This window comes from Caenorhabditis remanei, chromosome I (genome assembly GCF_010183535.1).
Source record: "Caenorhabditis remanei strain PX506 chromosome I, whole genome shotgun sequence".
Classification (NCBI taxonomy): Eukaryota; Metazoa; Nematoda; class Chromadorea; order Rhabditida; family Rhabditidae; genus Caenorhabditis; species Caenorhabditis remanei.
Window position 1 is genome coordinate 12,100,648 of NC_071328.1, and position 25,027 is coordinate 12,125,674.

General features: G+C 39.0%; 8 protein-coding genes across 8 annotated transcripts; 3 read left to right on the forward strand and 5 right to left on the reverse strand.

Annotated features, from left to right (window-relative positions):
- Nucleotides 1–68: 68 nt before the first annotated feature.
- On the forward strand, nucleotides 69–1,256 carry GCK72_002705 (uncharacterized protein; the record flags this gene model as incomplete). Its single annotated transcript, XM_003112106.2, has 4 exons — nucleotides 69–154; nucleotides 235–462; nucleotides 515–1,066; nucleotides 1,142–1,256. 4 exons carry the CDS (start codon nucleotides 69–71, stop codon nucleotides 1,254–1,256), a joined length of 981 nt encoding a protein of 326 aa, XP_003112154.2.
- A 281-nt stretch (nucleotides 1,257–1,537) lies between these two features.
- On the reverse strand, nucleotides 1,538–3,542 carry GCK72_002706 (uncharacterized protein; the record flags this gene model as incomplete). Its single annotated transcript, XM_003111917.2, has 6 exons — nucleotides 1,538–2,023; nucleotides 2,070–2,421; nucleotides 2,506–2,705; nucleotides 2,751–2,921; nucleotides 3,103–3,450; nucleotides 3,495–3,542. 6 exons carry the CDS (start codon nucleotides 3,540–3,542, stop codon nucleotides 1,538–1,540), a joined length of 1,605 nt encoding a protein of 534 aa, XP_003111965.2.
- Nucleotides 3,543–4,293: 751 nt separating this feature from the next.
- Nucleotides 4,294–16,963, forward strand: GCK72_002707 (uncharacterized protein; the record flags this gene model as incomplete). Its single annotated transcript, XM_003111937.2, has 24 exons — nucleotides 4,294–4,588; nucleotides 6,798–6,882; nucleotides 7,824–7,890; nucleotides 7,933–8,031; nucleotides 8,315–8,455; nucleotides 8,502–8,848; nucleotides 9,381–9,515; nucleotides 9,604–9,814; nucleotides 10,305–10,703; nucleotides 11,081–11,158; nucleotides 11,210–11,527; nucleotides 11,928–12,151; nucleotides 12,199–12,326; nucleotides 12,378–12,604; nucleotides 13,110–13,299; nucleotides 13,347–13,525; nucleotides 13,890–14,070; nucleotides 14,126–14,281; nucleotides 14,326–14,405; nucleotides 14,457–14,525; nucleotides 15,092–15,226; nucleotides 15,450–15,680; nucleotides 15,729–15,856; nucleotides 16,777–16,963. 24 exons carry the CDS (start codon nucleotides 4,294–4,296, stop codon nucleotides 16,961–16,963), a joined length of 4,290 nt encoding a protein of 1,429 aa, XP_003111985.2.
- An 85-nt stretch (nucleotides 16,964–17,048) lies between these two features.
- GCK72_002708 (uncharacterized protein) lies at nucleotides 17,049–17,714 on the reverse strand (the record flags this gene model as incomplete). The annotated part of the gene is made up of 2 exons (XM_053723556.1): nucleotides 17,049–17,435; nucleotides 17,511–17,714. The coding sequence occupies 2 exons, from the start codon at nucleotides 17,712–17,714 to the stop codon at nucleotides 17,049–17,051; spliced, it is 591 nt and encodes a 196-aa protein (XP_053592201.1).
- A 778-nt stretch (nucleotides 17,715–18,492) lies between these two features.
- On the reverse strand, nucleotides 18,493–19,134 carry GCK72_002709 (uncharacterized protein; the record flags this gene model as incomplete). The annotated part of the gene is made up of 1 exon (XM_003111867.2): nucleotides 18,493–19,134. One exon carries the CDS (start codon nucleotides 19,132–19,134, stop codon nucleotides 18,493–18,495), a length of 642 nt encoding a protein of 213 aa, XP_003111915.2.
- A 206-nt stretch (nucleotides 19,135–19,340) lies between these two features.
- Nucleotides 19,341–22,230, forward strand: GCK72_002710 (uncharacterized protein; the record flags this gene model as incomplete). Its single annotated transcript, XM_003112227.2, has 6 exons — nucleotides 19,341–19,457; nucleotides 19,524–19,652; nucleotides 20,037–20,603; nucleotides 21,155–21,313; nucleotides 21,432–22,037; nucleotides 22,084–22,230. 6 exons carry the CDS (start codon nucleotides 19,341–19,343, stop codon nucleotides 22,228–22,230), a joined length of 1,725 nt encoding a protein of 574 aa, XP_003112275.2.
- Nucleotides 22,231–22,398: 168 nt separating this feature from the next.
- On the reverse strand, nucleotides 22,399–23,073 carry GCK72_002711 (uncharacterized protein; the record flags this gene model as incomplete). The annotated part of the gene is made up of 2 exons (XM_003112171.2): nucleotides 22,399–22,587; nucleotides 22,900–23,073. 2 exons carry the CDS (start codon nucleotides 23,071–23,073, stop codon nucleotides 22,399–22,401), a joined length of 363 nt encoding a protein of 120 aa, XP_003112219.2.
- Nucleotides 23,074–23,335: 262 nt separating this feature from the next.
- Nucleotides 23,336–24,867, reverse strand: GCK72_002712 (uncharacterized protein; the record flags this gene model as incomplete). Its single annotated transcript, XM_003111895.2, has 3 exons — nucleotides 23,336–23,546; nucleotides 23,806–24,729; nucleotides 24,782–24,867. The coding sequence occupies 3 exons, from the start codon at nucleotides 24,865–24,867 to the stop codon at nucleotides 23,336–23,338; spliced, it is 1,221 nt and encodes a 406-aa protein (XP_003111943.2).
- Nucleotides 24,868–25,027: the final 160 nt, after the last annotated feature.

Genomic DNA, 25,027 nt, shown 5'->3' on the forward strand with positions numbered 1-25,027 from the left:
TAATCCTCACTCTTCCTCTTTTGCAAATTACTGATCGGTGACCAGTTCTCTGCTCTCCCTTTCCCAAAATGAATTCTTCTTCTTCATTCCCTCTCTTCGCTCTTCCCCACCTCATGCAAGGATTATGCTTCAAGCAAATGGATGGGTTTGATCTGTAAGTTTTTCATTTCTTTTCAAGATAAACAGACATATTCTGAATCTGTTGCAATTTTCCTCAACTTATCTATTTTCCAGTATCTGCTGGACTCTCGGAAACAAGATTGCCACTGAAGCTGTCTCCCTCCACAAGTACTCTACACCTGATCTCCATGTCACAATCACCTGGGATAGTGGCCGATTCAATTCTCAATTCTACCATTTCAATGAGAATGGAAAAGTTGTTGGAATGTGGAATATTCAATCGAAAAATAAGAAACGACCAAGAAATATGAAACACATTGGAGCGGATTCAGTTGTGATCCAGTGAGTTTTTGTAATTTTTTTCTCAAATTTAACAAATTCTTTATATTTTCAGCACTTATCCGTCCTCTTCCATCACGGATATCCACTCCTCCAACCCAATCTCCACAACCACTGCACTGATGGATCATTTCAAGAAGATCTACCGAAAAGTCAACTATAGTATCCGATTTGAAGGCGTCGACTTGGGAGAACATGCCCTGTACAAATGGAAACATCTCAGTGAAGCTTCTAAAATCGAGTTGATCGATTCAAATGTTTATCCCCATCATATCCAAGAGTTCCAGTCGATGCTCCGCCCACAGCAGGAGTTATTAATTGAGAGAGGATCAGTGAAGTTGGAGAATTGTCCGAAAGTGAAGAAGATCACAATCAATGCATCCAAATACTTCACTGCCAACAAATTCAATAACTATGATTGTGAGCAGTTAGAAGTACGGAGATACACTATCAACCACAATGATTATGTTGAATTTCTGACCGAATGGATGGGTGGAAGTCATAAAAATCTCAAGACGTTCACTCTCTTCGATGCCGACAAAGGCTGGTTGATTTATAGATTGAAGCCATTCAAATATGAAGGAGAAGTAAAGATGTTTTATGAGAGGTCAGTATCTTTTTCTTCTGTTTTTGAAAAATACCTCATTATTTCAATCTATAAACTAAATTCATATGTTTTCAGTGATTCCGGATTGATCGACTGCTCGGAAGGATACTATATCATGAGAAACGACGGAACTCTGGGTACACTCGTCTTCAATGAGAATGGAGTCATGCAATTCGTCGTTTGGCTATGAGTTGGGAAGATTTTCTGTTTTTTTGTTGTTTTTATAATAATTGTTTGTAATATTTTGTAATTCTAATAATCTGTATTATCTTGAGATTTAAAATCTAATAAACTAGTCAAAATTTTTTTCGGTATTTTCTTTTCACACCCTGTGAGATTCTAGGCCACCACAAATATACTGAACTCCCTATCATTTGGATTTCTAGGCGACCGTTGAGAATCCAAAAAGTTCAAATCTATCGTAAATTTATTCATATCATACCAAAAAGAAAAATACAGAAGAGTAAAATCTCATCCTTTTTTTCTCGGAACAGTCGCCGTCGGCGTCACTGGAAGAAGTCCATGAGAACCGACGCGTTTCTTCGAGTTGGTCGACGATTCCGGCTTCTCCTTCTTCCCTTTTTCCTTCTTCCGATGATGACCTGCCGTCTTCGTCTTCTTAAGTTTATCACTGCTTCTATTCGTTCTCTGTTCCGTATCCTTGATTTCTTTCGATTTCACATCAGATCCCTTTCCATGAGTATGTGGTTCACGAGCTGTGTGAGTGTTATGACGTTTCTTCTGATCCTTGGAATCTTTTGGTTCACGGAATTCCTTGGATCTTTCCGTCTTCTTCTCCTTTTCTTTCTTGGATCTCGATCTGACTTCTATCTTCTTTTCCTCTTCTTTTTTCTTCTCCAACTCCTTCTTTTTATCCTCATTCGACTCATTATCCTTCTCCTTTTTCTTCTCATCTTCGGTATCGCCAACTCCTTCTTCTTTCTGTGCGTTGACTTGCTGAAAAGTTCTCAATATAGAGCATTTACACTTCTTGAAAACTCACATCAGCTCCCACAGATCCCCACGGTAGCTTCAAAAGAGCTTTCACAATGAACTGATCTCCACCAGGAACATCTTTGACATTCGGACGGAATGCCTCTTCAAACATCGTCAGCGTCGACTTCTCATCCATCAATTTCTCCATGGAACGTGGCTTTTTCATGTATTTCTTCTTGATAGGATCCATCTCACTCTTCTTCTTCCGCAAGTCGTCATAATCCATTGGATCCGTGTGCTTTGCCTTGATGTCAACCATCATTTTTGCCAAATGTTCGTACATCATCCAATAGTTCGGACGGCAGGCGTAATCAAGAGTTTTTAGGTGTTGGTGGATTGGATCGAGGGCTTTAGTTAGTCTGGAAAGAAGCAAAAAGAGTTATCGGGAGAGAGGAATTGAACCATGGATATGCGCCACAGTGCACCACTTCAGGAAAACTCACGGATTGCTGTTGAGTGCCGCATCGAATCGATCCTGTTTCAAGACCTCAATCCTATCCGGATTCACAACATCAGCCCATGGAAGTTCGACTCTCAACTCGACAATCATGTACAACCAAGCCCAAAGATCATCGACTCGTCCTTGTTCCCTACGGAGATGCATACGTGGAGAACAGTAACGATAGGTTCCACGGAAGCGGCACTGCAAATAGAAGAGAATAGGGTACTGTAGGATTACTGTACTTACAGAGTCTCTGGGGTGACGGATAACGAATTTCTTTGAGAAATCTTCATGGAACATTCCGAATTGTCGTCCCATTCCGAAATCAATCAGGAATATAATAGGGGACTCTTCGTTATAGTCTAACGTGACATTACATGGTTTCAGGTCTCGATGGATGTAGCATTTCTCGTGGAGCTGGAAAACAACTGTTTTATTATTAAAAGAAAGAAAAAGAAAAATAATTCTCGGGGGGTCAGAAAATCAAAACCCGATCAGTTGCACGGCGGCCAAAATGTTGCCGGCTGCGTCACTCGAGTTCCAGCACAGTACCGACAAATGAAAGTGAGAAAGATTGGGGAAACTTGGGAAAACTCACCGCTTTCACAGCCAACAAGCTACGAATCGCAAGACGAAGAATCGTGGAATCCGAGAATTTCCCTTTGAGACCATTATATACTTTCTGTAAATCCATCCCACACAACGTCATGACAACGAATCGATAATCGGGTTCAGATCCATTATCCAACAGTTGAATTGCACACTTGACACCAGCCATTGCACGCATCACTTCCACCTCAATCTTCAGAATCGAATCCTTTCCCTCTCCAGATTTCTCCAATTTTATTGCTGCATCCGACCCGTCATTGATGTTCACGACATGCATCACTTTTCCGAATGCACCCGATCCGAGCACTGTGACTGGATGCCATTTGTTTCGGATCGGCTGAAAATTCAGATGAATGGGAAGTCCTCGGAACCAAAACTGACCACAGTCATATCAATTTTGAGACTCGGTGGTTTCTCTTCACTCGCCATTATTCTCTGATGAACACTTTTTTTGTATATTCCAATGAAAAGGGCGTGTACGAATATCAGAAAAATTTCTTGAAACTGAAGGAAGAGACGGAGGAATCGAAGCTTATGTAGTGGTTGTGATGTGGCTCGTCATGGTTTTTCAAAGTTTTTTTTTGACCGGGATGTCACGTAAATACAATTTAATATCTGAAAAACACGAGTCTTGCGACCGTTTTCTAGAATGAATTTTCCAAACGTTCGTTATTCAGGATTTCACGACTTGCAATTTGTACCCAGCTCGCTGCGAAGGTCCACTTGCTCGGTGTCTTCGTGGTGCAGCTCGGATCGTTTTTGAGCGCCGGGCAAGTGACCGGAGTTCGAACCCCACACCCTCAAAACTTTTTTCTTTTTTGTTTCTGCTCGCATTCCCTTCTCTCTTGTCACCTGTTAATAAATCTAATCATTATCATTATAATCATCTCGGAGAGTTCTCTCTTTCAACCCTTCTCTCTCTCTCCCCGCATCATCATCATCATTTTCCATTCGTTCCTATGCGCCCTCCTCATCCTCTCAACCAGCTTATGATGTACTATGTGTCAGTTGTTCATTCTTCTTTTCTTCCTTTCCTCCCCTCTCTAAAAGTGGGCGTGGCCTGTGACTTCTTTCTCTGTCTGGGAATACTCGGGCACTTGTTTCCCTTTCTCCGCTCTTTCTTACTTCTTCCCATTGGTTTCAGCAGTTCAAGAAGGGCCCTTTTTGGCCAAATGTGTCGATGACTTTTCTCGCACTCATATCACTTATCACCTCTCCACTCACTTTTGATCTACAAATCAATGGTCCCTCATCAAATCCCGCCCCAATTATTCTGACAACACCATCGAAAAACCTATCGTTATCTGTCCATGATGGTCATATCTACGCAGATTCTATTCCTGTATCAGCTATCACTGAAAACGAGACAACCTCATTCTCACTGAAATGTATCTCTCACATTTCACTTCATTTCCAGTCTCCACATGCTAATTCTCTCGTTTATTCACCTACATTATGCTCGGCACCCAATATTGGTAAGGTTTCGGATTTGCTAAAAATTATTTTAAAATTAATATAAAAACTGTAAATATGGGTGTTGGCTGATGTCATCAAAACCGGATACTCATCGGAAATGAGTAATCTAGGAAGGTAAATTTAGCTCTTTGTAACTTGATCTACATTGTGAAATTCCAATTTTCCTGACGAAAATGTACATCCGGATTTACATTTAAACAAAAATATTTTATTAATAAACATCAAAATAAGAAAAATCTATTCCGCAGAACTTGTGTAGTTTCACTGAAAATCCTCCAACTTTGAGAACGTCTCACAGAATCAGAAAACGTTACTATTCTTGAATTTTAAAATGTGTTATAGAACAAGTTTAGCTCTCTATTTTTGTAGTTGACAACTTTTTGATAACTTTCCAAACTTTTGAGATATGAAAGTTCGAAGTTAATAATCTTACTAGGTAAGGCCCCCAAGTGACTGTGGAGTTATATCTCGTTTTTCTCGAATTCCAAACCTCGAGGGCAAAAACTGAATATATATTTGGAATTAGCGTTTTTTCAGCTTTCCAATAATATAAGTCACGTCCTATAACTCTACGGTCACTCGCGGGCCTTCCCTAGTTAGCGCTCGTCAATCTATTTTTCCTTCACACAGTTTCAGCTACATATCTTTGAACGCGCATATCTCAAAAACTAGAAAAGCTAGAAAAAAGTTGTCAACTACAAAAATGAAGACTGAGAATTAAGCGTTCTAACATCACAAAAATATAAACGCTGGGATCAATGAAAGCAGAGGTACAAAACATCAAAATAGAGCAATTTTCCGCTGAAAATGTCAAAACTGAGCACTTCCAAGTCTAGAACGAAAAACTCAAAAACGTTTTTTCGCTATTTTTGTAACTTTCCAAGTTATCCCAGTTATCCCCTTGTTTTTATATCTGTCATCTCCAAAACTGATGGATGAATTTCCAATGATCTCCTCTCCTCCCTCTTCATTCTTGTTCATCAATTGTTTATTACGGGAACAGAAACAAAACAAGCAAAAAGAGCCCCGAAGAGCAAGAGATGCTCCAAATGCTCCAATAGTACTCTTTTTCTCATTTCCGGCGGCACCGCCAAAAGTCTTCAAAAGGAGCCAAATGGAGGAAACTAAAGTGCTCTTTTTGTTTGGAGGAGCCGTCTTACGGATTCTGAAAAAAAGAATTCAAGAGAACAGAAGAGAAATCGAGAAAAAGTTTTTTTTTTCAATTCCAGATTTATGAGATTGCTTTTTGCTTGACAGATTGCAGGATATATCTTCATGGGATTTATTTTGCCACGTTCCGACAAAAAAACTTTTTTTGCACAAAAATTTTTTCCTTGAAAAAGAGGTGAAATGAGAAGAGAAAAATCTTGTAGATATCGAGTTTCAAACGGGGTGAAAAGAGCAAAAAAGATGAATCGAACACTTGAATTTCAACGGTATCTTACCTACATGACAAGGGGAGAATGGGTGGCTTTGAAGGGACAACTTTAAGAGTTTATAGCAGAAAACCATTGATTTGAAAACTTTCAATTTTTAGTTATTGGATAGAAAAAGTCTTGATCTACAATTTTGTAGTTGGAAGTTTTTCGATAGCTTTTCAAGGTCTCGAGATATAGACCTGTAAAGGTAGGCACTTGAAACAGGTAGAGGGAAGAGGAGAGAGACGCAGAGAAACGAGAACGGCTGGCTTCTGTGCGTCTCTCACTATCTCAACATTTCAGCCGTCTGTATTCCAAGACGTATATCTCGAAAACTAGAGGAGCTATCGAAAAACTTCCAACTGCAAAAATGTAGTTCAAGACTTTTTCTATCCAATAAACTACAAAACAACAACTTTCGAAATAATGGTTTTCAGCTACAAGCTTTTAAAGTTGATATTCAAAAAACGTTTCAGCTCGTTGCAGGGTTACTTGCGCTTCAAAATAACCCATTTTCCGCTTTTTCAGCTACAGTAGTCTACGGATCTCATAAAGTTAGCATCACCTCGAGAGAATCTTTACTAAACCTCATTCTGACTAATTAGCTCGGAAGTGTTGTCAAGTGTCAACACATGTCTTTTCTCTTCTGTTTATACTTGCACTTGGACACATTTTGTAAATTCTCCCCTCTTCTTATACTTATGTTTTATGAGCCATGTGTTAGAGAAGGAATTTCATGAAAGAAAATGAGAATATATGTTATATGTGTAGTGAAAAGTTTTGTTTACAGGGCTCACGATCAACGAGACCGCTCTGAAAGGATGTATGTTCGATATCACTCAATCCAACTCGATCATGACTCAAAGGATATGTGGGTATGTGTTCGAAAACGTTTTACAAAAATATAAGTGGGCCGGGCCGGGGATCGATCCCGGGACCTCTCGCACCCTAAGCGAGAATCATACCACTAGACCACCCGGCCACGAATCGGTTACTTCCGTGGTGACATTATCACAATATTCCTGGTGACACCGCGCCCGTGGCCAAATGGCGCAACCGGTAGACGTTTTGCTCGCCACAAAACTGACAAGGGTTCGACTCCCAGTGACTTTTTTCCTTTTTTTCTTCTTTTTCTAATTCTTTTGAGAATGTAACACGTGTGCCCTATCATCCAAAACCATGAATAATGGGCGGTCTCGTTTGCACTCAATCATCGTCTCTCTGTCCGACTCAACTCATCTCATTTTTCCTTCTTCTTCCAACATCTTGAAGCAATCATCTCTACCCACTCTCTTCATATCACCCACTATTTCTCTCCATTATTATGATCTCTATAATTCTGCGTCTCTCACTATCACACACTGTCTCACTGGTTTAAAGAAAGTGATGATAGTGAGTGAGAGAGAAGTCAAGAATTGAGAGATTTAGACAGAGAATGGGATAGAAAGTGAAGAAGGAAGAATTTGATACTTTGTGGTCCGATAAAATTGGCACATTGAGTGGAGAAAAGGGGGATTTATGGGGTGGTGGTGGAGAGATGAATGGGACGGACGGCGGCGAAAAGTTGTTTGTTGTGAAGAAAAAGATGAAAGAGATTGGTCAAAAATAACTAGAGGTAATAGGAAAAAGGGAATGGATTCTGGAGAATTCGAATATTCAGAAAGCAAGGTGTTGTTAAAGATTGAGGGACAGAAATAACACAGATGACGTGGGGGATTCTGAATTCTGAACTCTAGATCTGAAATTCCGGACTCCTAAAATCCAATACAGAAGGAAAATTACAGTAAATCTTTAATTCAAATATTAAATTTTCCAGAATCGACTCGAAAAATGCTGCGAAAAATCCAGAAAAAGGACCGATATATGTCGCGGAACCAGTTGAAGTATACCAGCATCTCGAAAAACAAAATATATGAAATTTTCAGCTAAACGAAGGAGGATCAATGCCATTACAATGGAAAAATGTGTATTTTATGCCGAGTAGTCAGGAAGTCAACGTTTCACACACTGATATCTTTTTCACGGTTAGTGACCACTAAGGGTGCAACTTTCAGAGCACTTAAATCTTTTTAAACTGATGAAAAACTATTGAATTTTATAATCATTTGATAGACCAAGTCTAGGTCTTTATTTTCGTAGTTTAAAGTTTTTTGATAGCTATTTTAGTTTTTGAGATACGCGTCTTTAAAGATAGTCAGTTGACTAGGGCGAGAGAGAAAGAAGGAGACGCAGAGAAACGCGACTGTCTGACTTCTCTGCGCCCTCTCTCTGCGATGTATACTGTATATAAAACCTATCCATTTACAGATAGTAGAAAGTGCAAAACATGGAGAAATTCGGATAGATGACGTGGTCACAAGTTCGTTCACATATGCACAACTGCTAGCGCGACGAGTCATTTATAAGCACGATGGAACTGAAAGCAGAGAGGATCGGTTGTCGTTTCAGGTAATATTCCCATGAAGTGTCCATTCCAATACGACCTGAATTCCAGATCGAATTCGCTGTGAAACACAAAGAACTCGCATCCGCCGAATCGAAAACTTACACTCTCCGAATCAAAATCAACGGAGTGAACGATGCACCAGAACTAGTGAAAAGATCAAAGGATGAGAAATTATTGATTGCTTCGAAAGGAAGTCGAGTCATCACGAATGAGATTCTTTTGTTGACTGATGCAGATGATAGACCAGAGAAAGTGAGAGTTCAAGTTGTCGAATCGAATGGAGTGCATATCGAAGTACACGGACAGAAAGTCAATGAATTCAGTCATAAACAGTTGATTGAGGAGATGGTTTCGTTGGTTGATGAGGGCACCGATTTGGGAAGTGGAAGGATTCGGTGGGTTGTTAAAATTTTTTTATAGATGTCTGAATCTAATCTACAGTACCGTGCAGTAAGATATAAAATTTGGCATTTTTCAGTTGAAAATGACCAACTTTGAGAGTGTGTAAAACAATTTCTCTCACAAAATAAATTTTTTATGCATCAAACAGATAAAAAATAGAGCTACATTTTTGTAGTTATCAACTTTTTTCTACGGATACTCCCTAGCAAGTTATAGTCATTTTAAAACGAGACGCTCTATTTTACACTGAAATGGAACGATTTGAGGGAGAAATTACTTTGTCGATATGTAACTCTTTACAGAGTACTCGTACAAAAAAGTTGTCAACTACAAAAGTTAAGTTCTATTTTTGATCCGTACGATTCATAAAAATTTATACTTTGTGGGACAATCAGTGATACCGTAATACCTTCTCAAAGTTGGCCATTTTCAACTGAAATAGGCCAAATTGTACATCTTACTGCACGGTACTGTAGGATTTTTTCAAAGTTGGATAGGTTTTAAATATCAATTTTTCTTTTTCAGGCTGATCGCCAGAGATGGAGAAGCTAGAAGTGGAGTGGTGATTCTGGAGACTCAAAGTACAAAAGTAGACGTGAAGCTGGTTCACAATACCGGATTAAAATTGCTACACCATTCGAATTCTCTAATTACAAATAGGTATCACTAGTATAGCAAACACGCTCTACCGAAACTTAACTTTTCTATAGAGCGCATTTGCAATCAACCCATTTACCGAAATTTCCAGAGATCTCTCTTTCGAAGCCTCGATCAAAGACATGATTGTCGCGTATCGAATCGTCGACATGCCAGATACAGGAGTCGTTGAATGTCTTCAAGAGAATGATGACAAATTCAGTATGTGCACAACATTCACTCAATCACAAGTGAATGAGGAGCAAGTTCGATTTCGGCATACTAGTCAGAGCTCGTCTCCGAGTGATATGTTCAGTTTTCAGGTAAGTGATGGAATTTTGAAAGAGCGCCATGGGGTCAGAAAACTTTTGCTGTATTTAGTTTTTGGATATGTTATAGATAAAGTTTAGATCTTCATTTTTATAGTTGACAACTTTTTGATAGCTCTTCTAGTTTTTGAGATATGCGCCTTTAAAGATAGGTGATTGATAGAAGTGGACGCAGAGAAGCCAGACACTCTAGCTTCTCTGCGCCCTCTCTCTGCAATGTATACTGTAGATCAAATCTATCCATTTCAGATAGTAGAAAGTGCGAAACATGGAGAAATTCGGATAGAAAGTGAAAAAATAGAAAAAAAAGTGTTTGCCTCTTTTCCCTCTCGCAATTTCAGCTACGCATCTTTGAAGGAGCATATCTCAAAAACTAGAAGAGCTAACAAAAAGTTGTCAACTACAAAAATGAAGTTCTAGAATTGTTCTATAAGATTTCTCGTTGACTTGAAAACGAGCTCTCGAAAATGATCGATGTTTTTAGGTGGAAGCAGGAGAGTTCGCCTCGATGGTCCACGTCTTCCGAATCGATTTCATCCCAATGAACATCAAAGTTTTCACTCGTGAACCTTTCGTTCTGAATGGAACTGAAATAATGTGGATCAGCAGACCGAATCTATTCTCTTGGACGTTTCCCAAAAGTTTCTCTGCCCATAATCTCGTTTATCATATCGATGAACCACCGAAATTAGGTACTCTTTCAAGAAAACTGCCAGCTGGAAAACAGAGAAGAATCGGAGTTTCATCGAATTTCACTCAACAGGATATTGATGAGGGATCGATTAGCTACAAACTACACTATCAACAGTACTCGATTGTCAATGATTTCTTCGTTTTTCGAGTTGTGTCACCTGCTGTTTCTTCGCCACTCCTCAGATTTGATGTGAGTTTTTTTTAATGTTAGGACTGCCTGGGGTCGAATTTTTCGGAAAGAATTTTTAGATAAGATCAAACTTAGAGATTCATTGTTTACTGATTGCTTCCTCTGCGCCTCTTAGTGGTTCATGTCTCATATCAGAAATTTTCTGAATGTCAAATAAGTGTTGAAAAAAGGGTCAGGAAAAATATGAGAGCAAACAAAACAGTGTTGAGATGCACTCAGTTCTACTAGCACGTCACTCTTCTTACAACCGCGCTCTACCGAAATCGAAAAATATTTCGTGCGAAATTGAGAGACTCAGAGAAAATAAGACATTTTTCGAGGGCATTTCAGTGGAGCGCAGTTGTAATAACTGTGCCGAGCGAATAACTCTGTTTCAGATCGTGTACGTCCCCAAAGAATCGTCTATCCGACTCGTCAACAAGACCATTGTTGTAAAAGAAGGAGAGATTGCATCGGTAACTTGTCTATCATTTCTCCACTCTCAATCATATTTTCTGAACTTTCAGATCACCTCCGATTTCCTCTCCCTGTCGACCCCCGATGACTCCAACTTTATATTCCGTGTAGTCTCCCCAACTCTCCACGGTCAAATCCGTCTTCAAATCGGTGAAATTCTAAAGAAAGACTCGAATTTCACGAGTGACGACATTTCAAAACATCGTCTAACCTATTCTCATTCTGGAGATGAAACTCGGTCGGATGAGTGTCGGCTCTTGGCGATTTCTCGTCAGAATCCGATGAGACAAGTCCCGTTGACATTGAGTTTCTCGATTATTCTTCTGAATGATAATGCACCAAAATTGGCACAGAATGTCACCGTTTATGTAAGTTTTTCACAGGAATACGGTGCAGAGTTGTGCGGAATTCCGTTTTCCGACTTCCGATTTTCGTTTTGAAAGTTTTACTTCCAACTTCCGACTTCCGTTATTCCATATTGTGGAATTTTCCAAAAGTACATTTTGCAGAAATACATGAAAAATTGGTCAAAAAGGACAGAAAATAGGCTTTTCTCCACCACAAACGAATTTTCCACTGATTTTCGCGATTTTTTTTATTTTTCTCTTGGAATTTTGAATTTTTGCGAAAAAAAAACTAATTCCGACTTCCGACTTCCGACTTCCGAATAAGAAAAATCACTTCCGCACAACTCTGATACGATGCACAAACTTGTTTCAATAGAGCGCGTTTATCACAACACTTATTTCAAAAAACTTTCATTTCCAGATGGTGGAACGAGGAGAACGAGTCCTCCACCCCTTCCTCCTGCCTTGGATCGACGAAGACGTTGATGCATCAGCCCTACTTTTTGACTTCACTCAAAACAAGGATGCTGCCATTTTATCTACAGTATCCCCATACCTCCCACTGACTTCTTTTACTCAACACGATATTGACGAGAGGAAAGTGATGATAAGACATTTGGGACATCATGGAGAGTTTTATATTGGGTAGGTCACTGCAGTATCCTCACAATGTTACAGTAGCCCTTTTCCAGATACACCGTAAGCGACGGAGCTCATCGTGTCGAAGGAAAAATGCACGTTCTCGCAGCCAAACCAGATGTTTGGATAGAGAAGTCAGAAATTGTGATGATCTGTGGAGCACACTTCCCTCAAACTATCAGTAAGATCTGATCTTTAAGCCCAGATCTCACCTCCTTTTGTTGATTTCCAGGACTCTCCTCGAACAATTTGACGGTTCTCACCAACTTGGATGTCCGGCTGGAAGATATTGTATATTCCAGTAATACGTCCAGATTTTCCGTTGGAAGTCAACGGAAATCTGCACGAGGATTTAGTCAAAGGGAGATTGAGAACGAGTCAGTTTGGTATTCAGTGCCAAATGAGAATGCGGTGGAGAAGTTGAGAGTGGCGGTGGCGGATAGGAATTTGGAAGTTGAGGTTGGTTAGAGTTTTCATTTTGTAGATCAAAACCAGCTCTACATTTTTGCAGTTGACAACTTTTTGATAGCTATTTCAGATTTTGAGATATAGGCGTTACATACTTTTTTTTTCAGATTTTTCCAAAAGTTGACTAACTTTGGAAGTCTATAGCAAAGCTGACATTTAGACGGTTTATTTTAAAATTATACTGGCTATATCAAGCAAGTCTTGAACTACATTTTTGCTGTTGAAAGTATTTTGATAGCTACGCCCACTTTTGAGATATTCGCTTCCAAAGATGAGCGCCTAGAAGACAGAGAGAGGTGAGACGCAGAGAATCGATAGTCCCTCCTCGGTTTGCACACTCTCTCCCCACCCCTTCCTCGCCAAGTACCTACATTCTTTAAATGCGTATATCTCAAGAACTAAAAAAGCTATCAAAAAGTTGTCAACTACAAAAGTGGAGATATAGATGTGATGTACACATTCATATAAAATTCAAACTGAAAATATTTATTTCCAGCTCCGTGTCCGCTGTGAAAACTCCCGTGACTCGTTCACCTACCAACAACATCGTATGCTACGTGTTCCAGTTGGTGGAGCGGTTCTTATCGATAAAACTCTTCTGGAAATTGCTATGATTGATGCAGAACCTCCGGTTATTTATCAAGTTGTGAAGCACCCGAGTTTCGGATACTTGTCCTTGGATTACGGTACTTTTTCTTCTAACTATTGTTCGAAATCTCAGATTTTCATTTAGAAAAGAGCTACTCGTCCCGAGTCTCCAGATTCACAGATAGTGACGTGTCATCTGGAAGTGTGCAATATGTTCATAATAATGCGGATCATTCAAATGATTCAATAGATTTTCAAGTTTTGATTATTTCGAGGAATCTAAGTTTTCATCTCAAGTTGGATATCGATGTGTTTCAGAGAAATGTGAGTTTTGGATACGTCCTCACGTTTTCGAGATACGGGACTTCGAGATACGGGACTTCAAGTCCATGAGGGAGAGAGACACGCAGAGAAGCGAGAATGTCTGACTCTCTCGCATCGTCAAGGTACCTTAACTTTGAAGCTGCATATCTCAAAAAGTTGAAGAGCTAGAAAAAAGTTGTCAACTGCAAAAATAAAGATCTAGGTTTGATCTACAAGACCATATAAAATTTGAAACGCTGAGGCTATGTAGGAGTCCGTAAAAAGACCTTTAAAGTTAGTCAAGTTTAAGACAAGTTTTTTTGGAATTCACCGTGCTGCACACTCAAAGTTGACGAATTTCTCAGTAATATCTCAAAACTTTCAGATCACCATCTCCACATCTCTCTTCTCTGTCCCTGCTGGCGGTCGTGCTCCAATCACCACAAATTTCCTCAAAGTATCGACAAGTGAAAATGAAGAAGCGGTGATTACTGTAGTCTCACCACCAACTTCCGGTTGGGTCACAACTGACAGTGTTCATAATATCACTAGTATTTCATCGATTGGTTCGTTTTAATTTGCTCTGAAACTTTTCGAAATCAAGTTTTTGTGTTCTTCCAGGAACATTCACCACTCGAATGATTGAAAATGGACAAGTCTGGTTTATCTCGGATGGATCTCAGGGAAATGATAGTATTGGAGTTCAAGCATGTGTTCAGGATCAGTGTACGGGCACTCATTTGATGCAGATTACAGTGACCAGGATTAATGAAAAAGGTATGATAACTAGGGACCGTTTTCTGTGAATTGCTCTATTCTAGGACCTGTTATGATTCGAAACGAGGTGTTGAGAGTCACTGGGAACAAGGCATTGATTACGAATAGTCATCTGGATGTAGAGGTGTTTCTTTCTATCTGAAATGTTCAATTGTTTTGATTTTTAAATTTTCAGGACACGGACACGCCTACCAACTCGATCACCTACATCATTGCACAACCATCGAATGGAAGAGTTGTGAAAGTGAGTTGTCTAGTTTTTTTCAGGAATTTGGAATGAAATGTTATATGAATGTGTAGATCACATCTGTATCTCCACTTTTAGAGTTGACAACTTTTTGATAGCTTTTTTAGTTTTTGAGATATACGCATTTAAAGAATGCAGGTACTTGACGAGGAAGGGGGTGGCGAGAGAGTGTGCAAAACGAGGAGTGACTCTCGCTTCTCTGCGTCTCACCTCTCTCGGTCTTCTAGGCGCTCATTTTTGAAAGTGCATATCTCAAAAGTGGGCGGAGCTATCAAAATACTTTCAACTGCAAAAATGTGGTTCAAGACTTGCTTGATATATCCACTATAATTTTTTAAAAATCGTCTAAATCTCAGCTTTGCTATAGACTTCCAAAGCTAGTCGATTTTTGGAAAACTTTGAAAAGCAATTTTGTAACGCCTATATCTTTATCTCAAAATCTAAAATAGCTATCAAAAAGTTGTATAATTCAAAACATTTTGACTATCCGTTTTTCCAAGAATCGCGCTCGAAACTCACCGATTTTCTCTATAAATTTTTAAAAGAAAAGTTCTGAATTTCAGACGGGACACATCGAAGAAGTCATCACAAACTTTACCCAATTCGACATTGACCAATCAAACGTGGCATTCTTGGCAACCAACCACAGTAATCCATTTGGAGGATTCTCGTTTCATGTCACTGATGGAAAGCATAAGGTAGAGAGCATGTTTGAAGACTCGTATCTCGAAAACTGAAAGAGTTATCAAAAAGTTGTTAACTACAAAAATAATGCTCATAAAATTTTCCACATTTCATTAGTTGACAAAAATTTCGTAACTTTCTAGGCTTTTGAGATATACGTCTTCTAAGACGTAAAACTGGAGTGTCTGATTTCTCTGCGCCTCCTGCTTTCTCAAATTTCAGTTATTTTAATTCCAGATCGGTCCCGAATGGTTCTCCACAGAACTATCATCCAGTTCCAATATTCTCGAAGCAAACGGACGTCTAGTTGCTTCTCCATCCTCAGCTACCGTAATCGGAACCGAACTTCTCCGTGCCAACATGCCGGGTACACGTCCAGATGAAATCGTGTTCACTATTCTGAAGCCTGCGAGATTCGGAGAAGTTCTGGTGGATGGGATCAAGAATTCTGTGTTCACGCAGTTGCAGGTGGATTACGCTTCTGTTATTTTCTTTTTAAAAAAGTGTTTGTTTCAGATAAATCGTCGTCAAGTCGTCTATTCTGCAATTGGATACTCGGATCAGAACGAGTGGAGTCGGAGGGATTCATTCTCTTTCAGAGTGCACAAGAATAATTCCGCACAGTTTTTGAATACAAATGAGAAGTGAGTGCTTTGAGTCCAAGTTCGATAAATTTATGAAATTTTTAGATAGAAAATTCAAGATCTTTCTTTTTGTAGTTGACAGCTTTCCAATATTTCTGGTAGTTTGAGATGAGAGACGCAGAAAAGCTAGAGTGTCTGGCTTCCCTGCGTCTCACCACCTATTGCCGTCCTGTCGCCTATCTTTAATGACGCGTATCTCAAAAAATAAAATAGCTATGAAAAAACTGTAAACTACAAAAATGAAGACCTAGATTTGGTCTATACAACGATGTTAAATTCAATCATTTTTTATCACATTAAAAAGATTTAAGTGCTCTCAAAGTTGCACCTTTTCCCACTAATTGATTACTAACCGTGAAAAAGATGTGAAACGTTGACATCCTGACTACGCGGCATAAAATGCACATTTTTTCGTTGTGATGGCATTGATCATCCTTCGTTTAGCTGAAAATCATAAATATTTTGTTTTCGAGATGCTGAAAAAGGGGACATGCCTCAACTGGTTCCGCGATATAAATCGGTCCCTTTTCTGGATTTTTCGCAACATTTTTTGAGTCGATTCTGAAAATTTAAGATTTGAAATAATACTGTAATTTTCCTTCTGTATTTGATTTTAAGATTCCTGAATCCTGAACAATCCAGAGTCCAGATTCCAAGATCCAAAATCTAGAATCTAGAGTTCTGAATCTTGAACTCATAATCCAGATTCCAGTCACCAGAACTCCGAACCTAAAATCCTGAATCCTGAACTCTAACCCTTAGATCTAGAGTTCAGAATTCAGAATCCCCGACGTCATCTGTATTATTTCTGTCACTCAACACAATTTCAATTTTTTGATCATTACTGTATTTGTGTCTGGAAAGTATATATAGATGACAACTTTTCCAGACAATTCTGTTTTACCTACTGATAGTTACAGATTCCGAATCACCACAACGTACGCCGCAATCTCTGACAAAGTACTCTCCAAATACATCACAACTCGCCCGCTAATCGTCTCTCGTGGTGGATCTGCATGTTTCAATCAGTCACATTTGGATGTGTCAGCTCTAGCTGATGCAGTCGATAAGGAGGTTAGTTTGGGCATTGTAGATCATAGGAAATAATAATAATACTGTGTTTTCTCTGACTAGCAATTCACAAATTAAACATTGAATATGATTTATTAATATCGCAAGAATCAGAATCAGTTCAAACGATAGTGCAACCACCTTTTCCATGTCCCCTTTTCTCCTCTTTCCTCATCTGCTTCTCATGTCTTTTCTTATCTTTCAAATGTTTATTTCTCATTTTTTTCACGTGTCCTTCCGCAAATGGAAGCACTAAATCCATTTCAATCTCGCCATGATCCTTATCATATTTCTTCGTCCACAAGAATGGGAACTCGTGCGGACTTTCCCAAGCATTACTACCATTATTACAAGCATATATAGTCTTTTCATCTGTCGGCGGATAGTCATAGTGGTATATCGTCAGTGTACCTTCTGGAGCACACGTATAATTTCCTACAATTAAAGATGCTCTGGGTGCTATGACAAGATCGATCGTTTTTCCACAGTCCAATCTAGTGTATGCTGTCTTAAAGAAACATTTATGATCTATGGGTATAGTTCATTTCTCGTGAACATTGTTCTCTAATTATTTTCTCCTCACCGTTGAATCGTCTTCAGCATATGGATTCGCAATTCTAAACATAGAAGATTTGAGCTCAACCACTATTCCCGCAATTCGAATCGAGTCATTTTTAATATGAACAGTCAGATATCCGTCACTTGGAATTTCGAGAATCTTCGGATCAATTTCTAGTTTAAATATGTTTCTTCCCTTCCCTTTGCTACTAGCCAACCTAGAACTCATCTGAAAACAGTAATTGTATTGGTAACTCTCCGAAGATTACAACACCTTTAAGTTCGCAGTCAATTTGGAAAATGTTTTGAAATGGCGGAAGGTTCTTTTGGGAAGGAATATGTTCGTGAAATGGAAATGATTCACGTGTAACAAAATGTATTTACTTCAGTGCACCGATACTTGCAACTGCCCGGGCCGGGGCGGGTTATGACGAAAATTTTCACGGCCTGGGGGTCGAGTTTTTTACTATACTTCATAATTCATTCGAAGAAAAATTTGGTAAAAAACAGGTATTCTGTTTTGAAACCGGGCCTTGAAAATTTGCTAGTATGATCTGCACCCTTTATACAGTACCATGCAGTAAGATATACAACTCTGCTTTTTTTCAGTTGAAAACGACGAACTTTAAGAGGGTGTTACAGTATCACTGATTGTCCCACAAACTAAATTATGCATAAACCATACAGAATAAAGGTAGAACTTCATTTTTGTAGTTATTTATTTATTTTATTTATTTATTTGAAACGAAGGAACAAGTCACTGACACGTTACATACAGAAGAGAAGTTAAGTGAGATTTTAATTATGAGTTATAGTTACTAACCAACTATATTTCTCTTCATGTGAGCTATTAGCCTTCAAGAAATTTCATGCCAAAAATTGTCCAAAAAAAGAAAGAAACATATGCACCAACCTAATATATTAATAACTTTTTAGTAGCTTACGAGATGTGCAACATTAACAACATATTAACTAACAGAAAAAGAAATCCATTTATTAATTGAAGATCAGGCGATAACACAACTAATCCCACAACATTCGAATACATCTTTCTCCTTCTCCGATCCACTTTCCTTCGATGATTTTCCACTTTTCCGATCCTCAAACTCTTTTCTTTCTCTCAAATATCTTTCCTTTTGTTCCTTCAACTCTCTCGTTGCATTATCCATCATAATATTATGAGAAAACATTCCCCATCTCAATTTTTCATTCTTCTCAACTCCTAAAATCATGAGACCATTCTCTCCAACATCCAACTCAACTTTCCCAGTCTTTTTCGTCGTGCCACAATGAGAAATTGTGAGCTCTCCTTCGGGATTTTTCAATTGATTCTTCTCAAATGTGAATGGTTCGGGGAAATGGTCTCGAACGGAAATTGTGAAACTTTTCGTCTCCATCGGATTCAGAATCATCGACACTTGTTGTGCTGGGTAGACTTCTTTTTGAAAATTTTGAATTGTGAAGATTGCCGATTCGAGAGTTATCAGTACTTCTTGCACTTTTTTCGCTATATTTTTGACTTCAATGTGTAATGTTCCTTTGGTTGGAACCACGAATACAGTAGTGGATAGTTCAAGTTTGAAAGCATCTGGCTTCTTGTTATGTTGACGTTCACTGGACTCAGATGACGTTGTTTTCGAATTTTGCATCTTACTGTAATTTAATTAGGTTTAGAGGTGGTGAGCTGAGAGAGACGCAGACGACGAGAGTGTCTCACTGTCTGCGTCTCTATCTCTCTCCACTCTCTCGATATCTCGCGAAAAAGTTATCAGCAGAGCATGATTGAAAACTCACATTTTGTTTATAACTTGGGAATGAAAATGTCTTCAAAAAATCGAAAAATTTGCAGATTGTAATGATCGAAATTGGAACAGAGCCACGTGCGGGAACATTGGAATGGTTGGATAATGAAAGAAATCGAGTCTCATGGACAGAGCTACGAACTTCTTTTCACCTACTTTATAGGCATACGGTAAGTGCGCTCTATTGGAAAAGAGTGCGGTGGAGCGCTGCTACAAAACCAGTTTTTTGACTTCAGGCCACAGATTCTCTCAGTGACTCTCTGATTTTCCATGTCTATGCTGCCAGGGAATCAACGAGAAGAGCGAGTCGGATAAGGATTTCAGTGGATATTCAAATTAAGAACCCACCGGATCCGGATGTTCAGGTAATTTTTAAAAACTTGGCCCATAATCCAAGGGTGCATCGAAAAAGGGTACATCTATGAAAATGTTGATCATGGGTTACATCCATGGGGTTCTCATAGGGTACATTGAGTCAGAATTTTCATAAAATTTCAGAAGTCTCAGAGTTTTCATAAATTTTCGAGAAAAGCTTTGTTCAAGGAACATGTTACTGCTTTTTCAGAGAAAGGGAAAATGTGACTGAAATTTTTTGAAAATTCAGAGTCCATGTACCCTATGATAACCCTATGGATGTATCCCATGATCATAGCTCCTCGATGTACCCTAAGATTCGATGTACTCTTGGATTAAAGGCCCAAAAGTTGCCTTTTTTGCCCTTTTTACCTCTCAAAACTGCATTTTCCTAGGTGATCCTCTTCCCGGATTCCGTCTCGATCCTCAACAGTGGATCCACTCCTCTCCTAGCCGATATGCTCATGACACGTCACAAGACAGTGCCTCCCCAATCCATAGTCTACAGTACCCAGCAACGAGGAGCCAATGGAGTGACTATCCGGAGAGAAGACGATGAAATCGATCAGTTCTCTCAGCAAGAAGTGAACGACGGAAAGATTTCCATCTGGCACACTGCCAACAGGCATCAACCGACTGCCACGTGGCATGATGTCATTGTTTTGGATATTGAGGGACACACGAGATCATTGATAGTTGATATTCGACCACTGGATTTGATGTTGAAGAATCATTCGACGATTTGGTATCCACAGGGAAAAACTTATGTTGTGTTGAACTCGGAGCATCTTGGAGCGTTTTCAATGGGGAATCGGAGTAGTTTGAAGTATAAAATAACGAGTGGACCGGAGAATGGAACATTTTATTGGGTTGCTGGAGAGAAAGAGGCAAAAGAGTTCAGTCAGAAGGATATTGATGATGGAAGGGTACTGTATGCACAATTGAATATGCATTCTTATCAGGTGAGTTTTAATGATAAGGGTCGATTATGCTGTAAATGAAAACTAGCGCTACATTTTTGTAGTTGACAACTTTTTGATAGCTACCGAAGTTTTGGAGATATGAAGCTTTGGGTGACTGAAAGGAAGAGACAATCTTTAACGTATTGCATCTCAGAAACAAGAAAAGCTATCAAAACGTTGTCAACTAATAAAATGTGTGAAATTTTATGTAGAATATCTTTGTAATTTATAACTTTTTGATAGTTACCGTAATTTTTGAGATATGAAGCTTTAACTGAAGGGGAGAGAGAAGGAGTGACGCTGAGAAACAATTCAATCTTCGACACATTGCATCTCAAAAACTAAAAAAGCTATCGAAAAGTTGTCAACTAACAAAATTTATGAAATTTTATGTTGAATATTTTTGTAGTTTATAACTTTTTGATAGCTATTCTAGGTTTTGAGATATACGTCTTGGAAGATATTGCTTGTCAGGTGGCTGGCATCTTGATGCTCAATTTTGACGGCTCGTATCTCTATATAACGTATTTTGAAAAGAATACAAGTTCCAGGACAAATTCGACTTCGTCGTTGAAAATGACTCTCGTGACGTGCTCCGAAACAGCTCAGAGCTCAAAGTTCGAGCTCTGGTTACTGTACAACCAGTGATTGTCGAGGCAGATACGGCGACTCCTTTGACGACTTCACAGATAAATGCATCGACGCTTTTGGTGTGTTTTTTATATATGGAAATGCGCTCTAATGATGAAGACAACGAGTTTCTCTTTCTGACGATAGAGCGCACTTACCCCCCGAAAACCTCCCCCAACTCATTTAATATTATTCCAGAATGCGACCCCTCGATTCTTCCTGACATCTCCTCTTAAATACGGACGGCTCACTTTCGACCCGAACACCAACTATTCCACGTACTATTTCACTTATACAGATATCCAAAAGGGTATTGTATATTACAAAGCATTCAGTACAGACGAGGAAGTTCACGAAATTGTACAGCTGGAAGTACGTGCTGACAACGTGCAACCTGCTCGATTCACAATGCCCATCACTATTCTCCGTGCTGATATGGAATCGTATGACTTGGCGCCTTCTGGAGATTCTAATGGGACACCTTTCTCGAATGGTGGATCTGGTCTCCCTAAATTCTCAATACTTGGAGAAAACAGTCTTCCTGTTGTGATCCTTGGCGCTATTGTAGCCGCAACTATGTTTGTTTTGATATGTAGAAGATGTGGGGATGGAAAGAAAAAGAATAAATCAAGAACACCTATCAGTACGAAGCTGGATACTCCAACAAGACTTCCACCGTCTCCATCGGAAAGTATAGATCATGAGAAACCACCAGATTTGTTGGGGACTACTGTATTCGCGTCGGTGAGACAAGCGGAGGATAGAATGACCATGAAGTCATTCAATAAACCGCCGAAGCCGGAGGTAGGCTTTAATAATCCCAATTACTATAAGACCAGAATTTTTCCAGAACGCGTCATCCCGGAAACCTCCGAACCCCCGTCGCCAGAATGTCTCCTCACTAGACTATGCTGGAATCTCATCTGACACGCCCCCTCCAATGCGACTCTTCGAGCAGGTTGCTCAAACTCAACCGACAAATCATTATTGGGTCTAGCACCAGAACAATCAATTTCACTTTTCTCCATATATTTTCTTGAATTCAGTGCCTTTTGAAATTCCATTCAATTCAGTCATTCTCTGTGATATGATCTCTTGATTCTTTACAATCAGTTATATGAAATTCTTTATTGATTCAATTTTATACATATCCAAATTCTCAAATTTACTTCTCAGTCTCTAAGAAATAATACTGTTTTGGAGTGCGACACAAGAAAATATCGGTACAGATCTTGTCGGCTTCTTCGTGATCCTTCAGTTTTTCAATGATGTACTCCAAATTCTTCTCGATTACTTTCTCGCACATATCAACCATGAATGAGGGGACGTCTTCTTTGCAGAACTTGTCGACAGCCTGTAACTTTATTTTGTTTATAATATTTTCCCCGTAAAAACACAGGGTACAGTAACCCGCGCACTGTTGACATCAAGTTGTTAGACCCGTGATGCGCTTTCAAATTGAATATTTTCAGACACCAGTTTTTATCGCATAAAAAATGTTTTCTAATTTCTGATTTGTAGATACTAAAAGCTAATAGGCATCCTATGATACACTTTGACCCCGATGACGTCACCAGAGTAAGAATCTGATTTCGAAATAGACTGGCTTTAGAGGAAAAAACTAGAACGCGACATTTTCAGAATTTGGATATATTCATTAACTTACAGCTTCAATATCACCTCCATGCTCCAAGACTTGATCCAATTGCTTCACAATATTGACACAAAGTCCACAGAGAGGTTTCGAAGTCTCTGTATGGAGTTTCTTAGAGCTCTCCACAGCCGAAATTACGAATAAAATAAACGATAGAGCGAGTATAAAACGATTGATGGGCTTCATTTTTCGGTCAGAATAACTTTTTCGAGCAGAACGTTGAGTTGTGTCGAAAGAATGCTAGCGAAATGATATGATGGGTGGAAAACAAAGTGTAAAAAGAGTGACCGACCAAGAACAGTTGTTTGCCAGTCATAAGGGAGGGGGAGAAAATGTGTAAAGTGTTTACAAGTTGAGCAGAAAAATACATAAGAAAAGCAGCTCGATAATAAATAATATATTTGAAATAACACGTGCATTAGAGATAGCATTAACATATTATACACATCTACAACAAAGTACAACCGACGTCACCGTCGGTTCCTTCGGATTCTTGGCGCCTGAATCCTTCAGAAATCTCATCTTCGGTCCAGACAACGAACAGAAACAATCCTCTCTCCATCATACTCGTATCGACTGTTGCCAGCTTTCCATCTTCTCGTTGAACGTCGAATCCTCCGCGAATGCAGAATTCGAATGTACTGCCACCCACTTTGTGGCTGAAATACTTGGAATGTGGATTTTATTTTTTGAAATGAGAGTGACACGCCACAAAACTCAAGTTTCACTCAAATAACGTTATATTTGATCCGAAAATTCCATTTCAGGATACTAAAATCGATTTTCAAGATACGAAATACACTGGTATTCTAATTTTCATTTTCCGCGGTAAAACCTGGGAATCAAAACTTTATATCTCTATTTTCATGAGTGTTTGCGCTGAAAGCGGGATAGGAAATTAGAATTATCTTGCCTTACTTTTTGAATCTTTCAACAAGATAACCACTCCGATGACGTGTTTCCAGCCCATCCAGAACGTCGCCTCTCTCCAATATCTGACCGCAAAACATTGAAATAATTTCAAGACGATAGTTGGTTCCATTCAGCCAACTTTTGATGAAGCGATTACAGTCGAAACTTGTCATGTTGGCACCGGAAATTCGGAAAAATATGCAATCCATATCCAATAAATAATCGATTGTAACCCAAGAAGCCATGCCAATTTTCAAAGTGTCCAAATCAAAATATCGATGATGTCTTATTCTGTCGTTGTCTTTCATGCAAATTGTGAGACGCTCGGTAACATTACAATTTCCGAAAAACATTGAAATATCTGCATCCGATAATTCGTTGTGCAAATAATCAATTCTTTTTATCGATGATTGTCGACTGATTAACCATTGAATTGCTCTCCGAAATTTCCAGACAGACATTGTTCGAGAATTGATCAATTCGGTGATCGGCGTAGCGAACACTTCGGAGAAATAGTCAGCGAGATCCAAAACTGCATCGAACAGTTCGTAATTCCAATAAGTTAGAATAACTTGTCTATGAAAGGGTCTTTTCATCTCGGATGAATGAAACAGCTGATCGAAAGAGCCGACATCTCCCTTTTCTGGTTTCACATATTTTTTGAAAATACACGGAACCTTGTGATCGCCGAACACCAAATCAACATTTTTCTCTCCGATGAACTTTTCCTCCATCAAATAAATAAAATCTTGATGACCATTCCCTTGCAACGACACCAAGTACTTTGCATTTTTGTCGAATCGTTGTCCCCGCTTATCGCGTCGCCCGTGAACGTCAAAATTAATCGAAATTTCGATGTTTTGGTTCTTTTTGCACAATGAAGTGATGACTTCTTTCGTAGCTTTATTCGCGATTTGATGAAAGAACAATCTGTAAAAATCATTTAGAAGAAATCTGATTCGACAAAAAATGTGAAACATACAAATGAATCGGGTCCATGAGCAATAAAATTCTGTCGCGTGCTTTCGGTTTTAGTTCGAATAATTTGAATGGAGTCGTCATTTCCATGCGGAGAAACTGGAAAAAAATATTTTTTTTTTAATTACAAAATACTATTTTCTAGAAAAAGCAATTTTCATCGACAGTTCTCAATTTGCCGAAAAAGAAAATGTTTGCTTCTTGCAATTGGCGCCGGCGCGGCTTCAAAAGTGGGGCAAAAACTCAATGG